This window comes from Penaeus vannamei, chromosome 38 (assembly GCF_042767895.1).
Source record: "Penaeus vannamei isolate JL-2024 chromosome 38, ASM4276789v1, whole genome shotgun sequence".
In the NCBI taxonomy this organism is placed as follows: domain Eukaryota; kingdom Metazoa; phylum Arthropoda; class Malacostraca; order Decapoda; family Penaeidae; genus Penaeus; species Penaeus vannamei.
The window spans coordinates 62,501-87,500 of NC_091586.1; the positions used below are offsets into that span (position 1 = coordinate 62,501).

General features: G+C 38.2%; 3 protein-coding genes across 6 annotated transcripts in view; 1 reads left to right on the top strand and 2 right to left on the bottom strand.

Moving 5' to 3' along the window:
- Vps13B (vacuolar protein sorting 13B) overlaps window positions 1–18,514 on the top strand; it is a 33,252-nt gene extending 14,738 nt beyond the window's left edge. Inside the window, exons 20-43 of the mRNA XM_070116206.1 lie at window positions 123–262; window positions 448–600; window positions 866–1,097; window positions 1,269–1,500; window positions 1,675–1,929; window positions 2,101–2,582; window positions 2,802–2,964; window positions 3,143–3,328; window positions 3,599–3,851; window positions 4,132–4,307; window positions 5,244–5,440; window positions 5,627–5,767; window positions 6,034–7,919; window positions 8,078–8,584; window positions 8,816–8,953; window positions 9,617–9,766; window positions 9,894–10,719; window positions 10,908–11,099; window positions 11,600–12,997; window positions 13,159–13,329; window positions 13,697–13,863; window positions 14,011–14,217; window positions 14,483–14,632; window positions 14,749–18,514. Of these exons, the coding sequence (XP_069972307.1) occupies window positions 123–262; window positions 448–600; window positions 866–1,097; window positions 1,269–1,500; window positions 1,675–1,929; window positions 2,101–2,582; window positions 2,802–2,964; window positions 3,143–3,328; window positions 3,599–3,851; window positions 4,132–4,307; window positions 5,244–5,440; window positions 5,627–5,767; window positions 6,034–7,919; window positions 8,078–8,584; window positions 8,816–8,953; window positions 9,617–9,766; window positions 9,894–10,719; window positions 10,908–11,099; window positions 11,600–12,997; window positions 13,159–13,329; window positions 13,697–13,863; window positions 14,011–14,217; window positions 14,483–14,632; window positions 14,749–14,976 (8,630 nt within the window). The 3' untranslated portion in view covers window positions 14,977–18,514. The remainder of the gene's footprint in view (window positions 1–122; window positions 263–447; window positions 601–865; window positions 1,098–1,268; window positions 1,501–1,674; window positions 1,930–2,100; window positions 2,583–2,801; window positions 2,965–3,142; window positions 3,329–3,598; window positions 3,852–4,131; window positions 4,308–5,243; window positions 5,441–5,626; window positions 5,768–6,033; window positions 7,920–8,077; window positions 8,585–8,815; window positions 8,954–9,616; window positions 9,767–9,893; window positions 10,720–10,907; window positions 11,100–11,599; window positions 12,998–13,158; window positions 13,330–13,696; window positions 13,864–14,010; window positions 14,218–14,482; window positions 14,633–14,748) is intronic.
- The window catches only part of LOC113808980 (dnaJ homolog subfamily B member 9), a 15,099-nt gene continuing 5,187 nt past the window's right edge, over window positions 15,089–25,000 (bottom strand). Inside the window, exons 2-4 of one of the 2 annotated variants that reach the window (XM_027360428.2) lie at window positions 22,601–22,862; window positions 22,275–22,474; window positions 15,089–20,270 (exon numbers count right to left, since the gene is read on the bottom strand). In XM_027360428.2, coding sequence (XP_027216229.2) covers window positions 20,091–20,270; window positions 22,275–22,474; window positions 22,601–22,808 — 588 coding nt within the window. In that variant the 5' untranslated portion in view covers window positions 22,809–22,862 and the 3' untranslated portion in view covers window positions 15,089–20,090. Of the gene's footprint in view, window positions 20,379–22,274; window positions 22,475–22,600; window positions 22,863–25,000 lie in introns of both variants that reach the window. The other variant, XM_027360494.2, reaches the window with a different exon arrangement.
- LOC138859092 (protein N-terminal asparagine amidohydrolase-like) overlaps window positions 23,119–25,000 on the bottom strand; it is a 7,619-nt gene continuing 5,737 nt past the window's right edge. For all 3 annotated transcript variants that reach the window (XM_027360465.2, XM_027360480.2, XM_070116208.1), the window contains exon 2: window positions 23,119–25,000. This exon is cut by the window's right edge and continues 435 nt beyond it. In XM_027360465.2, the coding sequence (XP_027216266.1) occupies window positions 24,397–25,000 (604 nt within the window). In that variant the 3' untranslated portion in view covers window positions 23,119–24,396.

Below are 25,000 nucleotides of genomic sequence, written 5' to 3' on the forward strand. Positions count from 1 at the left end.
TAAAATACATTCACAGATCAAGTCTTGCCAATTACTTGCTTGCATGTTGCCAGGTTGAAGCTGCAATAAGCTTTTAAGAGCAATGTCACATGTTATTAATTTATTCGCTCTTCTACTCCAAGGGCGAGACAAATTGCCTTGGTCTCTGAGTCTTGCTGGCTTCAGTGTGTACAGCCTTCAGGGATCTGGCCAACATGTGAAGCTGCAAGTTCTGAAACCTGTTAATACAACTGCTACACTTGCCATTTCTACTGTGTATCAGGTTTGAGATGATGGAGTTAGTTTTTGCTTATATGAAAACAGTGTAGAGTTTGTTTTCATGATCTCATAATCTCTTTTCATAATCTCCATAATCAGAGATTATTGATAACTTAACATACAGAGTGGACATCAAAAAATAAAAAGATGTTTTGTTCAGTGTTGCTTCTATTTATTTGCACTCTCCAGGGACCATCTCTCAACCAGCTTGGCCTTGTCATACACACTGACATGTCCCCCCTGGATTTCTATGGAAGCCGCTGCCAGGTTGTAGGGCATGTCACAATTGTAGAGAACTTGCTCAGCCTTGCCTCGCTATTCATGGATACATTGCAGGAAGAGGTGGGTTATCTTTCACTCTCTATTATAATGTTTTCATGAATATACTAATGATAGAATAGATTTACAAAGTGCCAGAATTGTTGATATTAGAAGGATCACTATGGTCTTTTCTGGAATGATGGTTTTCTGCAGGGGAACACTGTTTACCAATCCTCCTTGTACCTGATCAGACACTTGCTGTGCCTGTCTGGGGATCCAGGCTATATGCAACTAGTGTAATCATTGCTTAATCATTTATCATATTGCCTTTTTTAATGTTCCACAGACCTCTTCCACATCATCAACGCCGGCCCCTCCCCCTCCTGTGATGGAAGCCTCCTCCGTGCCCACCACTCACCCACCTCACCAGCAGTCAACACCAACATCAGCTGTACAACAGCCATCCACACAGCAGTCTAACCTTACACAGCAGTCACCCCCAAAACAGCTTCACCACAGTAGCTCTGACCCCAACACACTGATGGTGACTGAGGTGGAGGAGGTTGAGGAAGAGAGAGGTATGAAGGTGTCTCTTTTATGGTTTCCTTTTTTTCTTTTCTTTTAACAATCCTTGTATTCAAGACTTGATATGTCCATGTTGTAGGTTCTAATATTTGTATTAGTATTTGTATTGTTCACCCCAATGTTCAAATTAATTCACTACAGAATTATAAATCTAATACTTCCAGTCCAAGTGGTGAGTGAGGCAGAGGTGCAAACAAACACAGGCCCCATAGTCACTGTGTGGGTGCAGTGGACAGTGGCAAGAGTGTCAGCCTCACTCTATGCAAACAGTGGGCCTGAGCAGAGAAAGCTTCGGGCAGAGTTGGAGGACCTGACAACAGCCTTAGATCTTCATAAAGTCTATTCAAAGGCTAAAGTTAAGGTTACATCTGTCAGTATTCTCCACTTCACAAGAAGGTTGGCATTATTCAGATTTGTGTGACATTGGAAAAATAAAAGTAATGCATTTTACTTTGTTAAAGTTTCTGACAGTAATTCTATGAAAACTGCTTGTTTTGTTTTTTCTCAAAATGTGAAATGTGATACACATTCTTTCTTAAAGACACTGAAAATGATTTTTATATACCTTAGGAATAATTCATGGGTAGCTGGTGAACATGAAGGTGTTGTCATGACTTGTGGAGACCAGCTGACTCATGATCTCAAGGTTATCAACCCTCGAAATGGTACGGTAGACCCACACTATCACTGTGGCAGGACCAACAACATACCAACCGAGCAGCCCAAACAGCATGGATTTGTTTCACTGACTGTCACAACAGCTCTATGCAAGAATATACAGTCATGTTGGAACTCACTGATCAAGAAACACTTAAATGAAGATAGGTAAGGCATGAATATGAATAGCTTAATGCAACTGTTGATGCACGATTTACATTATATATTGCATAATATATATATATATATTTTTTACTAGATACTTTATGACAGAGTAGACTTGGTTAATGCCTATTTTCTAGATAAAATTTATTGAGCTTGTCTTGTTTAATTTTTCAGGGCTCTACCAAGTGACAGAAATGCAGACCACTATTTAAGTGAAGTAGACATACGTGTTCAACCGTTTGACTGCGTCTGTTTCCCTGCTTCCTTGCATATTTTTGCGTCAGTGTATGATCCTTGGTTGCAGCTGCAGGTTCCCAAGCAGCTCATCCAGAAAGGTAGGACCATCTCCAAAGAACCAGTGGGTATGAACCTGAACAATCATACACTGCCACTGATCTACCTCCACACGGAAAGCATCCGTTTGTTTCTCCCTGCTCGTGACACCTCTAGTGAGGATTCCTCAGTTCACAATATGTTCCTGGTTCAGCTTGACTCTACTGTGATCACTCCTCAAGTAGACAACCCTTTGTCACGAATCATGATAAGACCTGACATCTTCCACATGGCAGAGAGAGCTAGAATACTGGGTGTTCCAGGATCAGACGTTGAGGATCGGCAGTACCAAATTGACCTTGTTGGGTTTAGTGTTAGTACAGGTGAGTTAGATGTGTACTACAGTATAGATAACGGTAGAAATTGATCATTTTCAATCCGTAATACAGAAGTGTAGCTGTAGAATATCCTCATTTCTTTGTAATGGTAATGTCACTATATCTCTCAATCAATTTTGGTTTTAGGCTTTTTTACTGCACATGAGTTAATTAAGCAATGGAGGGATAACTATACAGTTTGATACATCATTCTTCTCCCATTAGGATCCTGGTATGACCTGGTGAGTGTGAAGGGAGGACGACCTAGGAGTTCTTCTGGTGAACGGTTGCGAGTTATGGGGGAGAATCCAGCTTTAGAGTGGAACAATTATGATCCAACACAAGATAACAAAGATACAGACATTATTCTTCATCCATTCATTGCAAGGCAAGTATATGTCAAAGTGTTGTAAAGTAGCTGACTTATGATGAATTCTTGTTACATTAAGACATGTCTTTAGTATGGAATATTCTTGCAAGATTTATTCCATGATTCAATTTTATTTGTGTAAACTATATTCATCATTAATGCAGGCAGTTTGAGTAATTTCTCACTTTCTACACAGATTTGACAGCAGAATTATTGCAGCTCCAGCCATCGTTTATCGAGGAGTTGAAGGAGAGGATGGGGTGTCATCCCCTACTTTGGTGGCAGGTCATTCGCTAGAAATAAATGCCACTTCAGATATTGACCTCCATATAAGTCTGCCACAGATCTGTCTCCTTCAGGATATTGTTGAGGATACGACAAGGTAAGTTACACATAAGATCATGCATTTGTGAAATTTCAGTATTATGTAAGTTTCTTTGAGTATCATGTGTATATGATGATTCAGAAGAGTAAAGGTGTTGAAATTAGTAAATGATATTGTTAGCTGAATATCTTGCTTATGTGCTGGAAAGTTATGTCTGCATACATTAAGGTAATGCTTCAAAATTAACTTTCTAAATATGTAGATAAAGGGGTAGACTGAAGAGTTAAGTTAGGAAGAACACAAGTTTTCATTCCAGTTCACTTACAGACTGATAACCCAAATGATAGCAAGTGGCAGACAAGGCCAAGCTTCACAGATGCCATTGGACATCCAGGACAGTGGCGTGGACTGTGACATATCATCAGTAGAACTCTCAAAAGGAATGGCTAGCCAGAAGTCCACGGGAAGCAGTGGCTCCTGGTCGTTTGTGCCACTGGAACTGCTGGTCACAGGAGGGAAGATAACTGCCAGCATCTTTGACCGAGGAATTCTAGAAGAGGGGCAAAAATTGAGTGTGAAGGTAACACCTAAACACTTTCATTGATGTGTAACAACAACCAGTTGTATTACTAATGATAAAAATAATATATTAGTATCAAATTTGATAAGAATACTTATTATCATAGGTAAGGATAGTGATAGTGAATTTTCACATTCACAGTACTTACAACGCTACAAAAGAAATGATGTTGCTAAGAATAAGGAAAATGATTATGATATGACATTCATCCTGTTTAGATAATAGTTTAAGGAAATCCAAAAGTAAAGAATAAACAAAACTTATATTCTTCTTTCCTCAGGGTTGGCAGCGCAGTAAGCTGGAGCAAAGAGCCAAAAAGAGGGAGCGTGAGCTAGTGGCTGAGGCCGCATCAACAGAGTCAGAGCCCTCACCCAAGAGGTTGCCACAGAACCGCCAGAGGACATTACCTCGGGACACTGGAGTGGAAACTCCATCAGAAAAGGAGGTGGAAGATGGGTGAGTCTTCAAGATTTTGATGATAAGTGATTTATGCGTAAATGTAATGTACAAACATTCATGTTTAACCTATTGCGTCCAGGAAAAAATGGAGTTGACTTGGTTTTCGCTCCTAGTAGTCTGTGTGGCCAACGGGGCTTGCCTCCGGGGCCTTTTTTCAGCGAACTGGCCTGTCAGAAAAAACAACAGAGTGATGTCTTTTTCTTTTCTTTTCTTTTCTTTTATCATTTGTGTGCAAATCATGATTTTAATTTTTATGCATATTCATAAATGTAAAATATCCATTTTAATTGCTAGATCAAATCTTTAGTAGCCTAATTATGTATATTAGAGATATTACACTCTGTGTATAAGATTGAATGTGGTTTTTATTGATGGATGAAATATTTTTAAAAATCATTCATTTTCACAAATTTTATTTTTACAATATACAAGATGGTTTGCAGTGATATACAAGGCTGCTGCCCCAACAGCTTCAGTACTTCCCTTATTATTATCATACTTCTAGATATTCACACTGGCAGAGTGCCAAGAGAGTGTGAGTAGTTGGCACAAGGAGGCAGATCTTTTAAACAAGAGTGATGGTTTTTTACAGGTTCACATCAGCAGCCAGAGCGTGTCATGATTTATGTGCTAAAATTCACCCTTTATACAAAACATTAGACAATCATAGCATTACACATCCCGTTCTCCCTCAAGCATGTGGTGTTGGTTTGTGGGTTCCTTATGCAGAACGGCATAAAATGTACAGCACGCATCCTTGTAACATGACATGAACAGCATGTCACCTAGAACCACAGCCAAGTTTGGCATGACATGAACTCTATATCATTCGTAGGCTACAAGTTAATAGTAGCATAACAAATTTACAGATGTGGATGGGCGCACACACAAATTTTATTTTGCATATATTCATGTTTTTCATATCAATTGCAGGTATGAGGGCTCAGAGGAAGGATCAGTGTGTGAGGGGGGAGGAGTGAACCTCACTCAGCCACGCATTCGACCCCTTCTGTATGTGGTGGTGTCTCAGCCTCATGCGTTCTTATCTTGTCAGCCATTAAAACAAAAGCTGGACATATCTTGCTTCAACTTCATACTGCGAAGTGTTCCAAAAGGGTTTTCTGTGAAAGGTAAGGAATATATGTTGATTTGTTGATTTATTAATAACTGTATTGTATTTTGTAGTGATTATGATATGGCAGGATAATGTTGAAAATTGCCAATTCTATTTTTTTAGGTATATAAATGAGCATGATGTGTAAATACGTATGATTTTATGAAACTATTTTTATGTTTAATCTTTAACGGTAATGCAGCCACCGAAGCCAAACAGCTGCCAAGTGCAGAGGACTACACAACATCATGGCTCGAGACACGGCCAGGGGATCCACATCTCAAAACAGGCATTCCTCCTGCTCTGTTAGTGATTTCTGCTACTGATTTCCTACACAAGCCTGGTAAGCAAAGAGTTTCTTTGTCTTTGCAGCGGTCCTTGAACTAAGTATGGAAGTCAGAGATGTCAGACAGGGTGTAATATGATATTAAGTTTGATTATGTGTTTTTTAACATGAAATATCAGCCTGTCTTGATAACTAAACTTTCTTATTTGCAGTATTTAATAAAAGAATCTTTACAAACGAATAAGAAATTTAGAATATTATTTAGGATATTAGTAGTTACATAACCTTTTTTAGAAGTTCTTGATCGATGTAAATTTTTTCAGCATGCATAAATATTGAAGTTGGAAGGCCAGTGCGCCTCTACCTAAGTGAGAGTCGTTGGCAGCAAGTGATCCATGTTATGAACAGCTTGTCTAAAGTCACTCCAGTGCTGGGGGTGATCTCCTCTCCGGACACAAAGCCAGCTCCAAAGCCAGACAGCTCCTTGGACTCCCAAGAGGCTTCTTCTCCAGAGATTCTGCGTCAGGCCCTGTCCAACTTCGACAGCATATCTGTGGTGACAAACCAGGTTGTGGTCAACTGTGAAGTGATGAAGCCACACAAGGCCAAGACAGAACTTCACTGTAGCATTTCTGGAATAAAGTTCTGTACCTCTACCACCCGCAAAAGAGCATCCCAGCCCCAGGATCCAAGACTGGATGTCATCTCAGAAATCACCATCAATGCAGATATCCTAGATTTGCACATGAAAACTATCTATCATTCTCAAAAACTTCAAACTTTCCTTAAGCCATGGACAGTATCTGGGGAACTGAAGCTGCTATGGCTCCAGTGGAGTACTCAGCCTTATGTAGAAATAAGAATTGATACAGAAACCATCATGGTGGACTTGGGCCCAGAACATTTGTTTTGCTTCATGGACCTATGGCAGCACATATCAACATTCATGAACAGTGAAAGTGAAGAAATAAAAGAGGTGAAGCAGGTCAAGCCACCCAAGAAGGAAGACCATCCTCATGACATTCTGTACCAGGATGACTTACGAGCCGGGATCTTCCAGTACGTGAGTCTAGCCCTTGAGGATCCCAAGCCTTACCAAGTTGTGTTTGACAAGATGGCAGGGACCATGGTCTGGTGCTACCCAGAACCTCGGACACTGACCAGAGTTGACATTTATCCTGTTCCATTTGTTGCTGCTTCTGAGTTCAGCACAATGGCAGATGCCCAGGACAAAGATCAAGTCTTGTGCGCCCTTCAGTACTTTGATTCACTGCGTGACACTTTCATAACATATCGTCAGTTCCAGTTATCAGAATCAAAGTTCTGTCAGTTGGACCTGCCAAGTTTCTATGAAAAACAGCATATTGCAGTGTCATCTATGTGGAGGGTGTGCATAGATTTCCGGGAAGAAGATAGTGACTCACATGATGGAAAAATCATAGTGTCCCCAGGAGCCTTGGCTGCATGCATGAGGGTAGATTCTATGTTTTCTGTGGACTTGTTGCCTAGAACTCAAGCAGTGGTGTCTGTTGGGCAGGCACAGGTAACTCTTTACAATCATCTTGCCCTGACTGGGAACAAACTGCCCAAAGAGCTGAGATTTTTCACTTTAGATAGGTTAGCACCTGAAGAACAACCCTTCCTTACCTTTACCTTAGAGAATGCATTTATGCGCACATATTCTTGGGCCTCAGCAGCTCACATACAGGTAGGGGGATCCGTGCGAACTGATGTGCTTAGCTACAGCTTCTTAACCAACAGTTGTCTTCTGGAACCAACATTTATTGAAGCTAGTCTTGTCACCCAAGATGCTGAGGGACCAGATAAACCTAACTGCATTGACTCCATAGTCACAGTCAAACCAATGTTCATCCATGTGAACCAGTCCATTATCCACACACTGAACGTCGCCTATGAGAGTTGGCTGCAGGTGTCAGCCACAGTTTCGGATGTAGCATGTGGACCAAACTTGGCCCTCCTCAAGAAATCCCCTGTGATATATATGACCAATTATCTCATATGCAATGATACACTGGAGACTATTAGGTTTGGGCAAGTAGGGACAGATGAGAATATACTCCTTGGCTCCAGAGGAATCCACCTGTATTCCTGGAGGAGTCACAAATATCCACCATTACTGCATGTGTGCGTGGAGGGAGGCAAGTGGAAATGGTGTGACCCATTCATGCTAGATACAGAAGGATATCAGGTAAGTGTAATACTGATTATTAGAAATGGTGAATATATTTTTTACTATTGAGAGTTCTAATGGGAGTGATTCTGAACCTAAAAGAAGTATTATAGCTTTGCAGCATTCATGGAAAAGAAACATTATGCAACATAAAACAAGTGGCTTTTGTTTTTCAGGTACGCACAATTCACCATGAAAATTACCACATTCACTTCCTGGTAGCCCTAGAGAACTTGTCACCAACCCAGAAGCTTGTCACATTCTCAGGACTGCTTTCCATAGCCAACTGCCTCAATGAACATTTAGAATTCAGGATCATTGAGCCAGGCAAGGAAAAAGATTCACCCAAGCATGCAGCCACCCACATGCTTCAAAGCAAGTTTGTAGCCCCATCCTACATCGGTGAGGCCCATGGAATACGAGTCCGATTGATGGGAAACCAGACAATATGGTCAGGGGAGATTCCTTTGTCATACGAGCGGACAAAGGACTCCCTCCTGGTGAAGATTCCGTTGAAGATGAAGGGAGAGAGCCTCATTTCATGGTGTCGTGTGCTGAGGCAGAGAGTAGGCTCTGTGTGGAGACTCCTGGTGGTGTTCAGCCCACAGTACATGGTCAGGTCCCATCTTCCTCGTCCCCTGATTCTTCATGTCAACACTCCAAGCAATCACACTTCACATCAGGTAAAAGATAGGAATTTTCCTTATTCAGAAAAGTTGATTATGAGCTTCTGTTACTAGGAAAGAGTGAAAGCAGTAGCAAAATATTGGGAATAGAATTTTCTACATGTGTAAATGTTCCTTATGTGATTTTCATGTTAGAGATATGCCTAAACACCAGAAAACATGATTTATATAAACATTCTTTTTTCCAAAGCGCCTATCTCAAAGACAGTATCACTCACTTCATTCCAGGTTGTGGTGAAGGGGCGTGGAAAAACACATACGCTACAGTGCGATGGTGGCATCACACATCAGTTGACATTCCAACTAAACCCAGAGTTAGAGGTTTCAAGTCCACCCATTCCCCTTTCAAGAGCTATGGCTGACCAGGTGGGTGAAGTGCCAGGATATTTTCCAGACATTGATGTGATATGGTGGTTGAAGCGCCCATCAGAACATCTTCCAGTTTCTACCTCCATTTTACCTTTATTGACCCAGATCATTGCACTTGATTGCCATGAATCCATGTTTTGAATGGATGGGATGTAGCATGAACTTTTGGGCGAAGTGCCAACATCTCTAGCACACATTCAATACACTGTATTCTGTTTGCGTTAATCCTAAGTTTCCCTGTGAAAAGAATCTACCGCTGCAGATGGAACTTCTCATTTGTTACATTTTCAAACTACAGAGTAAGAATGGCATTAAATGTAAAGTATTTTTTTTAATTATCACTTTAAGACTACAACCTGAGATTATTTACTGTCCATGCCTCAACCCATTCATGCTAGATGATGTCCTATCAGGCAAAAAGTAAACTGATGGCAGAAGATGACATCTAATCATGAACCCCAGCCTTGCTAGGATTCATCAACGGCAGTATTAATGTTCAACTCTCTTCGCCTCTGATTTACTCTCTAAGATTGCAAATCATAATAGATAATGTCTAGATGGGAGTTGTGCGTTGAATTATGTTGATTGATGATTGATATATGAGTGCTATTAATTCTCCCTTTTTATTTTATTTGTACTAATTTATTTGGTGTATATCAGATGCGACTATCTCATTCTCAAGAACCTGTGGACATAGCACAGTACCTTCAGAATCTATTTGACGGCCCAGAAGAACGTTGGCCATATGTAGATACTTCCAACTTCATGGGGGATGTTCTCTTTGCTGATCAGCCTAAGATTGACCTGCAGGTATGCATACTTTCCATTTTTCTTTATTCTTATTTTATATTCAAGATTTATTTTTTTTTTTTTTTTTGGAAGAGAACCTTTATAATTGATAATAAACATTTTTTTAAATATCACATGGCTTCCACAGGTTGGATTCTCTGGTATCTACTCTCAGTGCAACACTCTCTTGGTGGATATAAGACCTTGGGCTCTTATGATCAACCACTCAGGAATAGAAATTGCTTTGCGTGAACATGAGTCAACAAGCTGCTGGTTTGTGCCCCCTGGTGCTGTGTTTGCTCCTCCCAAGCTAGACGGACTTTTTACTATTGGGGTAGTTGATAATGATCAGCAGTACCACACTGTGCCATTGCAGTTGTCCAAAGAAGACAGGTGGTACAGCCTCAAATTTGAAGGAAGGATACCACGGGAAGGTTTTACTAATTTGCGCATCTTGACGCAAGATAAGGTATACTTGATCACAGTATTGTCCAGTTATGAAGAGAACATACAGATCTTACACCTCCTTCCCACTTACTCCATCACCAACAACACCCAAGAGGAACTGACCATCCGCTCAATGTATGTCTATGCTGGTGACATCAAGGTGCAGCTCCCAGTGTCTCTGCCAGCCCTGGACTTAGCATCAAAACCAGCTACGGCTGAGCTGAAAGAAGTCCCCCTCCTAATGTGGCACATTCTTAAGGATCCTGGTGCTTCCAGTTCAGATGAGGAACTTTGCTGCATACAGATAGGTCAGAACGGATATCAGGCACATCCAGTGGTGGTGAGGGATAATCCCCCAGATCAGAGAATGACTTTCACACTGCCAGATAACCAAGAGAGCCCAATTCTGAATCGGTCCTTCTTGGTGACTTCCCACAAGTATCAAGGACAGACAAAGATGGTGGTCCAAGAAGATCCTTCACCACAGATGATAATACACAACAACACCAAAGCTTTACTCATATTAGGTGAGTAGGATCAAGCTGTAAAGTTGATACTTTTGGCTCATGGAATAAATATTTATCTATATTATGATCATATTTATAGCTGTGCTCTTTATAAAAGTTGTAAGTAATAGCTCTATGGTTTGCTCAAAAGAATCATACCTTCTTTGTAGCCTATAGCATATAGAATGTATTTTTCTCATCGTCACCAGGCCAGAGTTCAACCAAAGAAGATGGGATCATGGAAGAGGAATTGGACATGTTTGCAGCAATGCCATCAGTTCCACCCAACAAAGCCGTCCACTACACTTTCCCTTACATCTCTCAAAGGTTCCCAAATATTGTGTCAAACAATGTCACATACCCACGCCTGCATTTCTCACAACCTGATGTTCTCAATAATGGTGAGTTGATAATTATAGAGTCTGCCATGGTTGCTTTCATAGAAAGATGGTTTTTAATACTTCTCTCACCTACCTCACTTAAAGGAATTGTGTCTTTATGTTTTCCCAATTATTTTCATGTCATTATACCCCTCCCCTTTCTATGCCAGTAATGATATTTGATAAGTTAAACCCAGGCAGTAGTTCAGTTTGAGCTTTTGTTAAGATTTAGTTTTTGATAGTCATGTAATACCACTGATTATATGGAATGATTTTCTTTTTCTTCTTCTTCTCCTTCTTCTCTTTATTCCAACTTGTTTTTTTTTTTTTTTTCAAGGTTTGTAGTTTGTCATTGTCATCATCATTATTATTATTGTTGCTGTTATCATTGTTATTATTATTGTTATAGTTAACATTATTATTATTATCTTCATCACCATTATTTTTTTTCTTTATTATGATTATCATAATCATCATCATAATAAGTATCTCTAATATCTTTCTCATTACATTTTTTGCAGCAGAATCTGAGGAGGTTTTGTGGAGTCAGGGAGTGGACATCCAGCAGCATTATGATCAATTTGTGAGCATTCCTGGTCATGGAGATGTGAAAGTCCGTATTGAGAAGGTGGGTCACACAGTCCACGTGTTTATCGACCCTGTCAGCAGAGTGGAGGTCTCTGCTAGGGACATCAGGAGCCGGATAGCTGCAGAGCCATCCAAGGGGCGAGTGGCCACTTCCTCAAACAAGGGCAGGGTTGTGAAGGAAAAGGAGGGCCTTGTCTTTGAAGAGGAACATGCCAACCCCCCAGATGTCCCTGCCACTCCAGATGAGCAACCCCAAAGAGAAATAGGAAACACAGAAGAGAAAAAGGCTTCCTCTGACACTGTTGCCCCCCTCAAAGAAAAGAACAGTAAAGCAACTATGGTTGTGTATTGCTCCTTCATGTGCACGCAAGTGGTGCTGGTCCTAAAGGATGATGTCAGTGACCAAGAGAACATCTCAGAGATTATGAGAGTTACACTAGATAACTTTATTGTTAGTTTGAGGCCTAAAATTGACTTGTCAGAGAAGCTTCGTGCCCTGGACTACTGTGTAAAGGAGCGAGTTGAGCTCATACTATTTGTTGGTGATGCCCAAATTGACAATCAGCTCTTTGTTGTAGGCAAATACGACTTTCCAGTGATACTTATTCGACAGGATCCAGAATCTGCTCCCAGAATCTCACCATTAGACCCCATTGAAAGAGCAATTCAGATTTCTCACAACAATGCACTCTACACCATGTCCCTGGTACTTGAACGGTCCCCAACAAAGATGTGCATACATTCCGTCCACATGAGGTTAAAGCCTATAACCCTTTATGCTGAGGATGCAGTGTTCTATTCCCTCATGGATATTCTCGCCTCATTTCTTCCTGCCTCAAAGCACAAAGTTTCAAATATGATTGCAGAAAAGGAAGAGAATGAAGAGGAGGAAAACTTGCCTATTGTCATGAAATTGCCCCATGAAGTCCTTGTCAAGTCCAATGCTATGACACACCCCATCCATATGAGTCACCTGATCATTGACCCAATTTCCATTTTGTTAAGTGTCCATGCCTCAGTCAAGCTATACATAGCTCTGGATCAGTCACCACTCAGCTTTGGGGGATTCCAGCGTACGGACATTATGACGACAAGTTACAGTTTGGGTCATAATCTCACTATGCACTTCTTGTCTGGAGCACTCATAAGAGCTGGCTGGGTTGTTGGATCTCTGGACCTGCTGGGAAATCCTGGAGGATTCGCCAGGACTGTTGGGTCTGGTATCAAGGACTTTGTGCAACTTCCTTATGAAGGGATCCTTCAAGGTCCCTGGGCATTCATAGCTGGTGTGACACATGGCTCTATGTCTTTGGTCAAACACCTTACGGCAGGTTAGTAATAATTGTTATTTTAGGTCTACTCTCAAGGGAAAATATTTATTATGCCATGACTTATGGTTTTTATGGTACAAAAGATTTAAATATTAAAATACTGGCATTAACGTACATATAATTTACAAATGAAATCCGTGTTTTCTTATTTTCTGCTCTAGGAACTGTTGTATCCCTCACAAATCTGGCAAGTTCTGTGGCTCGCAACATGGAACGGCTGTCATTGGACCAAGACCATGCTGCTCGCAGTGAAGCATGGCGACGCTACCAACCATCGGGCCTTGCGCATGGGCTGATGCAGGGATTGTCTGCCTTTGGAATATCTCTACTGGGTAACACGTTTTAATTTTTTGGTCTTTGGTTTTGTATTGAGGGTAGATTACTTTAAGTGTAGTGTAGTGTAGTGACATGTCATGAGAAATTATTTTCTTTATTGAAAGCAATAGAAGAATTTTCAAAAAATAAAAAATAAAAAAATACATTTTCAGTTATATATAATAAGAAATACAGGTTATCAAGATCGAGCATTAATGTTGCCATGGCTGACCAGGCACCTCTCATGGTAACTAAATTGCCAGATTCAAATCATAATCCTTAACTATGGAATTTGCTGCATCAGGGAATCCCAGATTAGAGAATGATGTTCTTCTCAACTGTATATTTATATGTATTTATATTATATGGGCTGTTTTTTTCTAGGTGCTATTGGAGGACTAGCACACCAACCCATGCAAGCTCTGATGAACGATGGGCTGACAGCAAAGAGTGTGGTTGGCGGTGTGGGCAAGGGGCTGGTGGGCATTGTCACAAAGCCCATAGGAGGCGCTGCTGACCTTCTGGTTCACACAGGCCAGGGATTACTTCAGGTAAATTTCTCTTTCAAATATTGCATGTGCGCATATACTCAGTTAGATAACCAACTTCAGCTGTCTAATTTCATCCAGTAGAGAGTAATGAATTCTCAGAATTTATGCGTAAGGGATATGATTTTTAAACTTGGCTTGTCTCTGCAGGGCGCAGGCTGGCATCGTGAGCAAGTCCCTCGTTTCCCCCCACTCGTGGAACCGCACTGCATGGAGGTCAACGCTCCACTGAAGCTGGTGTGGAAGTTTGTCGCTGCGCTGCCCCAGGAGTGCCAGGCTGTGTTGGCTGCGGTTGATGCAACACATCTGACAACTGCAGGCACTTACACTCCTGTCACTGTGCTACTGACTCCTCAGGTGTGTAGTGGTTGGCTAAAGGTCCATTTCCTTGCAGTGCATTGGAGGAAGGCCATGAATTTTTGCCTCATTATACTGTATATTCATCACCTCAGAGTGTTAGTATGATTCTTTTATTTAGTTCTTATTAAAGAATGTACCTCTATCCTCCATATATATATATATATATATATATATATATATATATATATATATATATATATATATATATATATATATATATATGCATAAGATATATGTGTTTTTTTTTTCATGACGTTATCAGGTGCTCTTCATCTTGAGTGTGGAAGAGGATGCCCAACAGCATGCACTGCCTTTGGCTGAGGTCACATGGCGCCCTCACCCTAATGACCCAACTCTCTTCTACATTGAGAAAGTTCAGCCTGAGCCCAAGCCACAGAATTCAGATATGGAGGTAAGACATTTTCATTTATATCATTATTATCTTATTTATTAGGCATGTAATCTTGTTTCCTTAGATGTCTTTTATGACCTCAAAATTCATGTGTTTGACTTATTTGGATTCTGCAGCCAGTCAGTGGTTGCCCAGAGCGAGTGGCAGACTATGTCAGAAGCACCTGCAGCGAAGGCATGGACGCCGGGCTTGACTCTTCGGCAGCCTCCTCGGAAGAAGGGGACCATCCGTCTGGCAACCCCCCTCGTATCAAGCTCTACGTGTCACCCCGCCTCAGACCCTCTGTGTTGTCTGCCATCAACATCGCAGCACGAGCTAGTCAGGGTAGAGGGTTTATCGTGTGATAGTTTCAAAGGAGAATGGTTGTTGCTTTGTTTAACGATGAATCTGGTGTGGGGTTTAGAAATGCTGTTGATTTACATTGATTTTGATGGGTGTGCATTTGACTGGTCACTATTTTTTTTTCTTCTTTTTTTTTTCATATTTAATAGATGCACTTCATTTAGGGTAGAAGAAAACAATCACATTCTTCTTTACTCATCTTACTTTTCATTTTCATGTGAAAGCAGTATTTTTTTCTTTTCTTTTCATTGTTAATTTGTTTTTCACTTTAGAGATATGTGTATCTAGGTTCCCACCATTTATGTAGTTGTTTTGGCCTTCACAGATGTACAGAAGACTACATATAGTTGTTGCTACTGTAGTGAAAGCATGGATAAGAGTTCCTTACTCCTTTGTATTTATTATTTTACTAAATTTAGGAGCAAAAGCTTGTAATGAGGTCTTTATAATTGATGTTTAAAATAAGCTGTAAGAAAGAAAGCAATTTAGATATATGATGGGCAGCACATTGCAATTGTGATTGATCTTGTAGTCGATGTCCATGTGTAAGTAAGTACCTTCTCCTTCCATCCATTTTAACCATCCATTCATATTCAGGTCAACTCATCAAAAGGGAACGGTTGGCAATGTAGTCTCCTTCCCTCATGCGCTGCCTCTTGATTTGTGGGAGATGGGAGAGGCAGCTGACTATGTATCTTGATGTTCACTGCTTTCATGTTTGTTTTGTTTTTTACCCCTACTTCTTTTTGCATATAAGGTATAAATGAAAATTAATATCTTCAGAATGCAAGAGATGTGTTTTTGACCGGTTTTGATTATGTCTTCGTCAGAAATGCGAATACATACTCTGACAAAAATAGAATTGACACCAAATGCATCTTCTACTGTGAAGATATTCATTCTCATTCATACGTTTTCTACATTTGTTGCTTTGAACACTGTTTATCTTTCTTCTTCCCTCTTATTACTGTAGTTGTTTCTTCCAGATTTGAAAACAATCATTTGAAAGAGAATATTTTTCTTTATGCTTACAGAAGTTGGCTATTCTTTTATGTTTGTTTAAGTGATAATTCTGTCGGTGTTATAAATGTACAGGAGCTAAGTATTTGTCATGGAAATAGAGCAGCTCCTCTGTAGAAGGTAGTGAGTGAGCTTACATGATACACTCCAAAGGTTTGGGATTAAATTAGCCCTAGAGAGTTTATGAGGACTTTTGTTCATAGTCCAGCTCTCAGTTGAAAATTAGTTACCTTTGCTCTAATGTTATTCAGATTTCAAATAGTTTAGATGTATTGAGCATTCTGGGAAAGTGAAGGTTGATTCTAAGGTAAAGGTTGAAACAGAATGGTATAGAATGATCCATACACCTTTTTATATGAAAAATAGATAAATGAAGAGGGATTATTTGTTTGAGAAGAAAATCTTTACGAGTATTGAGAACATTTGCACCAGACTTTGGGTCGGAGCAGGTAACTTTTCCAAACATTATCTGACCTAATATAGAATGCCCAGCCATCTTATGGTATGATTGTCTATCAGGATGTAATTTTATAGAATTAATTCAATGGGTATATGCAAAAAGAAGACATATATACATGTTTAACTGTGATTTATATAATGTGTAAGGTGAGATTGTCTCTTGCTCAGAAATACTTTGACTAGCATGACAGATCAGTGCACAAGATATGCCTCCTTTGGGCATTAATTATAAAGGTGTTTAATGCTCTTCCTGTAGAATGTATGAAATATTTATTATATTTTATATACATCTTTTTAAAATGTGCTGTGTATTTTGTAATTACTCATGTTATATGGAATGGATATATATGAAAAAAGTGTTTAAACAGTGTTAAATAGATACTTTTATGACAATTAATAATAGAGGATATACAGTAATTTATTACTTTTTATATATATATATATAAAGTGTATCTGTCTTAGAAGTCAAGAAAGCAATTAAGAATAGTATCAGTATTTTTCTTCTGGATTGGTACAATTGATAAAATTCTCATGTTTATAAGATTCTGATCTCTTGATACAGAGTATATTGCAGTATGAATGTTTACAGATGTTCCTTAGATAAACTTTCTTATGCCAGTACTGCAACAATGTTTCATCATGTGTGTACACTGAAGAGAAAGGCGTTGGTCCAAATTTCATAAATCCTTGGAATGTTCCAGATTTTTTTTCTTTTCTTTTCTTTTCTTTCTTTTTTTCTTTTTTACATGTTCACATTGTTTAAGGATTAGACTAGATTTGATTAGGGGTGTGGACTTTCCAAGAATACAGACTGGGGAAGTATTTAAGAAGCTAAGCCAATTTGCAGTCCAAATTCATTTTTTCAACTTTGTCATGGCTTACTGTAAGGGTGATACAGGAAAGGAGTACGCAAATGCAGACTCAGATCATAATTGTAAAAGTCTGGGATATGAAAGATTATGAATGTTTATTATATATTTTTTTATTAGCATTATTTGTGAACATACGATTGCAGTTATTATTAAAGGATTCAATCCAAAATTTAGAGGCATTACCATAGTTATATGCACTGTGTGACACTAAAAACAATTCACATCAGTTGTAAGTAATGTGTTTAAGTGTATTTGTTTATTGATTATTCAGTGTACCTACAAATCTCAATTTCATAGTTGTGGCAACAGGAAAGCAACACATGTTCTTTAAATTAATGTTTGATCAAATTTGTTGTCACTGTAGGACTAACCGTCTGTGGTGCTTAAGTGTGTTATTCTGTATTCACATAATTGGGTATGCCCATTGGCCATAAGATGTTTAGCCTGTCGTTGGTCAATTTTAACATGCATACCAGCTAAGTGGCCATGCCCATGGTTGAGTAAACACCAAATATGGTCATACCACACTTCCACCTGCTGAGAGTACCAGCTACTGCCAGTTTTCAAGCCACATATCAACTCAGCCATGTGAGTAAGGGTCATGGGCACAACCGATTGTGTAGATGCTTTATCCATTGAATGTTTGTTTTCATCTTACGTAATATCAAGGTGTTTGGGATATCTTTTGGATTGTATTTTTTTTATTGTCTCTTTTTTCAAGTTTGATTTAAATGCCTTGCTTTAAGCAGTGTATAATGGGTCATTATCTGAAGAACTTAACCCCATTAACTTGCACTGCAGACCCTTTCATGGATAGTTCATTGCTAAGAAAGTAAATAGTCAGTGATATTGAGAAGATACAAAGGAACAGTTGTATATAATCTAATAACAGAACTCTTGCAGATATGCTTGAGTTTCGAAAGTGGCAACATTAAGTGTTTCATTTATTTATTTATTTACAACAATCACTGTTCTTGAGAGGAGAAAATTTGCTTTCTGATGGAAGGGTTTTAAATCATGTTTACATACCTGTGATGTACCAAAATTCCAGTTGATTTATATAATATTAGATGGATTACATGTTTGTATAATAGTCTTTGTAAATGGTATAAGAATTAATTTGATTTTTTTTATTTATCATATCTTGCACTTGTGTTGGACTTGGAATAAAATATAAAGTGATTGAAAATTGTTTAGCTTCGCAACTACCTTTCCAAAGGCATGAAGATTTTGACTTTTTCACAAGAGAATTTTCTGCCTTCAAAATTTTTATTCTATTCTATCACAATACAGATGCAGCCAGATCAGTGGGCATCAGATTTTTGTTTGCTTGTTTGTTATAAAACTACTGGTAACCATTGATATATTTTTCTTCTTTGCTGGACCTCTGACTTCATATTGCACCAAGTTGGGTTCTGAGCAATAAACCTACTGGATTTCTTCCTTGCACTTCCTGGTTCTCAATAATAATAATAATAATACTAAACATTTGTGTGCTTCTTTAAAGTTTGATTTCTGTTTTACAAATATTACTGTTGTCAAGGTCTTCATACACCTTAGAGATGGGAGAAAGAATACCAGGACATTTTATGAAAATATTTATTTCTCATATAAAACTGATTATACTGCAATTCAACTTCCCAACTCCACATGGTGGATAAATATACATTTAATATCACAGACACATGGGTATACTTTTAGAATATAACAAAAACCTTTTTTTTCAAAATGAATAACCTATTTTTGCCCATTGAAAATATACTATAAATATATATACACAACACACTTTTTCACAAAACTCAAAATAAATCACAATCTGATATATATATTGTAATTTCCATCCTTCAGTAATCACATAAATGGAAGACCATTTAACAAAGACTGAACATTCTACACAACAGACATATAGGGAAAAGAAAAAACAAAAACAAATAATACTTGAAAATAAAGAAATACATAGAGAAAAAATAATAACGTGCAGTTTTCAGCAAACAGAAAAATGCAAGTGGGGTACCAATTCCTTTACATGAGGTGTCGTACACTATATACTAGAGGAAAATAATAAGACCTATCCTTGTTGGCGCACTCATCATGCCAGTCAATATCATGAAAACTGAGTATATACACACATTTGATAAGGATGTTAAGTGCCATTATCAAGTAAAAATAGTCACACAACAATAACTTAATCATGACTGAATACAGGATGATAATGTAACACACACCCATACAAAGAAAGTTGATTATAACCGTAAAACAATGAAAAAAAGTAATATTTCCTTTAATGGATCTATATGACTAGTTCAAATTTCTTATGCTGCATTTCACTGACAAAAAATATATGTTTACAAGGAAACGAATATCATAAACAAAAGTATACCTATCATTAGTTATAACACAAGCAGATCAGGGTAGGTAAAAGTCCTCATTGACTTCGGTGCCACATTTTCTTGACATATTTCAGGATTTTTTGGTTTACGGTGAGGAAAACTACAAACATGTATTCCTTTGTCAACCATAAATGATGCTATTATGCATCTATCAATGCTACACTCTCCATTAGATCCCCTTAGATTCGGGGGAGAGAGAGGGAGAATTACCTAGCTGACTAGATCTGTCCATGATGTATTATAGATGACCTGTCCCTAGAGAATGAATGATTCTGAACACTATTGCTTAAAAACTGAGCCAAGCAAAGTAAACATATATGAGTGAATAATGACTATGGTTTACACTATGGGTGAAAAGCATCATCACCCATAAATTTAGTTGCAGGTGGTATAGGTGGTCACCATGTTTCCTACTCTCTGCGTGACAGTCCTACAGGTCCTCCCACCATTTCCTCCACTTGAGAACCGCGTCTGCTGCTGTTGGTAGGTATGTGCCCGACCACCATAGTGAGCTTTGTTGTGGGCCTGCTGGTGCCGCCTCATGTGGTCTGTGTGCTGGAAGTGGCCACCCCCAAAGAATGAATCGTGAGAGCCAAAGGCATCATGGCCAAAGCCTCCTCCTCTTCCACCAAAGAAGTCCTCCATGTCCATGAATCCATCTCCCTGCATGTGTGGAAAGGGTCCATATTCTAATACTTGACTATTTCCTCACAACTAACTATACCCTATATAAGACATTAGTCAGTTTCTAAGATAAATGTATTAGTAGATGTTTAGCAAAACTTGGCATGCTGCATTACCTTCCAAGTGATTGATTTACGGAATCTACAGAAAATAAGAAGACAAATATTGACATACTACTAAAAAGAAATCTCAACTAACTTGTTTCCATTCATTTCAGCTAGTCTTCAGAAGGCTTACCTGAATCTGGACCTACCTCAGGAGTCATATAGAATCATTACTAAATACAAGAGTAACAATTACTTGCTAAACAGTCATGAAGTTTCCTCTATCTGACATACAGTGTTTCACAGAATGTGATAGCAAGATACAGCATACATGTACAAATCCCAAATAATGTTGCACTGCAGGCTTTAATGATCAGTTAGAGCAAGCAATAATTAGTACAACATTAAGCTTACCTCCAAGAAGACAAGGAAAACAAGGTTACAGAATTCTCTACTTTATAGGCATGCATTCCTCTACTAAGGAAAAGCACAGAACTACTCAACTACATCAGCTCAATAACCCATTTCCAGACATGCAAGGTAACATGGACATGCATTTAATACATGAAATATTACTCTAAGCAAAGTATATATTCATGATATTGTAATTACTACAAAAATAACCAAATATATCATCAGAAGAAAAAAGCTAAGCAAATTTGTTACAAATGAACACAAACAAACATTAAATTTATGTGTATTTGATTTTCAGTTAGTTCCTCAAAAGAGCAAATGACTTAAAATTCATGTAAATAGTTTTTTTTATCCTTACTCTTCATACTTTAATCTCTTTTATACATTTCAAGCCAACAATCATTCACAAGACATTCACCCATCACACAGAGCATTTCTTGGTTAATAAAGCAATTAATTGTGTTTATTGTGACAAATGTAGAAAAGATATGAACGAGTGCAAAAGATGTATATGACCATTTTCGATTATATGTATTTCTGACAAAGATACAATCAAAACCAGTCAAATACACCTCTTCTACCATAAAGGTATTCATTCTCACTCAGACCATTTCTACATTATCCCTTACAATCCAGGCAATATGACTATCACGTCATGAAAAAATCTAGCTTGAGGGGCAGGTGATGTGAACATGCTTTCATGGGAAAATTTGGCTGTGAACCAAGGTGACTAGAAAGACTCGCCACAAGTGGACAAACCTCTTGGAGGGTGATTAGAATCATTTAGTATTTAGGAAGGGGCTTTTGTATTATTTCCACCAATAAACGAGTGTGGAATGTAACATCTGTGAGCTGTAACTGGAAGAGCACTGGCTCCAGGGATGACATTATTTCTATACTTGGGATACTATTCCTGTCTGCCAAGACTGGTGACGCAGATTGTACCACAGAAAAATTAATTTTATGGAAAAAAAGGCAAATAACAAAATGTTACTTATTGTTATCATTATTGCACTGCATTAGAGACTGCCTAGAGAGATGATATGGAGTCTATGCAAGGAAAACAGTCTATCACCATCTCAATAAAGCAAATCATATGACAAATATAGACATAGGAAAATGGCACAAAAGCCAAAAATAATGCCACAACTGACAAAATAACACTGCAAAGGGGAGGCATGAATTCTTGTCACATGACTGTCCATTTGCGCCCAACCTACATAATGAATGTCCACTCATGTACACCTAATGCCTGTATTTTGGGCCACATGATGGCAACTGCTTTATCAACCCACTGGATCTTGACCCAATAGGTTAATAAAGCAACTTAACTTTTCTTTTCACATGCAGCATTAGTAAGCCCAAGCCCAGATCTTTACATGCTCTCATGTATACAAAAAATATGCAAGATACTCACAAAATCACGAAAGTGTCTGAAATCTCCAAAGTTTCCAAAATCATTGTCAAATTCAAATTCTCTAAATAAATCATCAAAGTTGAAATGGTAGGGATCGCTGTACTGTCCTCCACCTCCACCAGCAGACTTCTGGGCATAGGCAGCATGGCCCATGTAGTCGTACTCACGCTTCTTGTCCTCGTCAGACAAGACCTCATATGCTGTGGATAACCAGGACATTAAGGATATGGAAGTTAAATTCCAGAAAGTACCAATATGAAAGTCATACATTGAACACTATTTTATTTTGTTCTATATTATAAAAGAAAACGATAATTAAATTTTACCTTCCGCAATTTCTCTAAACTTTTCCTCGGCACCAGGCTCCTTATTCTTGTCTGGATGGTACTGAACTGCAAGTTTGCGGAAAGCTTTCTTTATCTCCCGATCAGATGCACTTCTGCGTATCCCCAAAACTTCATAGTAATCCTTGGCACATGCTGCCAGCACAGCAAGGGCCAAAAGGAGGACTGCACTTATGCATTTTGAATACATGATGTTGGGTCTGCCTGATCAGAGGGGACGAGTATTCTGAACTTGATTCCACACCTGGCATGTAAAGAAAATTTCTTACATTAGTTTGTAGTCCCTAGAATCTCTCCACAATCATCTGCCTCTTATCAACTTTGTGTCCTCATTTATAAAACAAGCTATAAAATAAGTCATATTTGATTTTTGTCTATACTTTTATTTAGCCATTTCTCTAATACTAAATAATTTAGCTCTTCAACAAAGCATACTTAACTTTAACTTATCCTTGGCAATGTAAAGACAATGCGTCATACAGAAGGTTAAAGATATCCTATTTGTAGAAACAATTACTTTATTCAATGTATTCATTGGTATTGTGATAGCTATTGTAATACTGGTAAATTTTCATCACAACTGCTGTCACTGATTAAAACCTCATAACATTTTTGACCTGTGAGATCATATATAAAAGGTGATGTAAAAACTAGTACAAATGCCACATCCATGGATATAATATCTATATTCAGCAAGATTTGAATAAGGGAAATTTCATAAGGAGCTTTTAACAAAATTGTTGCTAATACATTCTCTACACATATGTCAAGGTGCAGATGCATTTGTTAATTCACAAAGTTTGATTACTGGATCCCATCCAAGGCAACAATTCTCATCCACCGGTTACCTGCTATCTTGAACCTATTTCATAAACCTATCTTATACATCTACTAGCAAAATCAAAAATTCAAAAATTAATTGCAATGAAACCTTTTTTACATCAAAATGAGTAAATACAAATCATAAAACATGGTTTACATATGTAAGCAAGGAAATTGCCTAGAATACAAGCGTAATATTGATTATCATCACAAGGCTGAGTTAAATATAGTATTTCTTCTGCTAGGAAGACCAAAATATAAAATACCTCCAGAAAATGAGGATCCATTATGGTGTGAAATTGGTGTTACTTAATAATTAGTCATTGGCTACAATATGGAAGGTAGAACCTTTAGACTCTCTCAAAAGAACAATATACAGTATTGTCACAGAGCAAGCTCTGCAGTCGAGGGATTCCCAAATTGCAATCCTGTAAATTCTGTTTCAATCTGAAAATGTCCTGGACCACAAATAGCAACTTTGTGAATGTAAAGAAAAGCATAAATTAACAAAAGCTTTCATACTAAAACACATGAGATCACAGTTACGTATTTAATCAAAGTCAATTAAACATGTTTGATTCTTGCATTACCTATCACATTTCAAATATCAAAGCACATTACTTGGATCAACATCAAATACTCCTTTTCACATCAGAAAAAAAAAATGCCATCATAACTTTGTTCTTAAATTGTTCATCTTAAATATCAAAATACTTTTAAGGTAAGTGAAAAGGAGAATCTAAAATCAAACTGGTAACTCTACATTCTAATATTGACAGAAAACTGAGGTAGAAAATAGAAAAGAATGAATCAAAGCCTGATAAATGAGGAAAATATGAGTTGCTTCAAGCTCTAACAAGTTCTATCCGCTCATACTAATAATATTCCACAAAGATACATAACAATCATGAGGGGAAAAAAAAAAAAAAATCTTAGGCTTAATATAACAGTAATCATCAATATTGCAATTGTTCCCAAAGTCCCTCATCATTCATACCATAAATTTTACCCTGGTTGTCAGGAAAAAGGGTGATGTGTGGATCTGGGTGATCAACAAACACTTGAAACACTTTTCTTAATTCATCACAAAAGCGGGGAGGTTCAACTCTTGGAGATGTTGAAAAGTTTTTCAACAAGACCTTGTCTGGCAGGTTAACATAATAGGAAAAAGTTTCCATATCTTTATAATAGAAAGGCTCAATACAAATTGTTCCATTTTTGTGATCGTACAAATCACACAACATTCCCTCAGAAACCCAACGAGATGCTGATCTCAGTGGTAAATTAGGTTCATGTGAGGTAAAGTGTGCAGGGAAAAGGAGTCCATTTGACATATCTACTCCAACACCATATGCAATGGGCATGGGACCATCCATCCCAGTTCTGGTGTTGAGTCTTCCTGTACACCACAAAGAAAGGTTGAATGTACATTTGTGATGGCCAAACATCCGGAGGATCTTAAGTGATAACAACTCGGACTCATTTCTCTTTGCCTCTCTACTTCCTTCCTCAGGCTGGTAACCTCCCACAACAAAAAGCTCTAAATCACTTGTATCATGT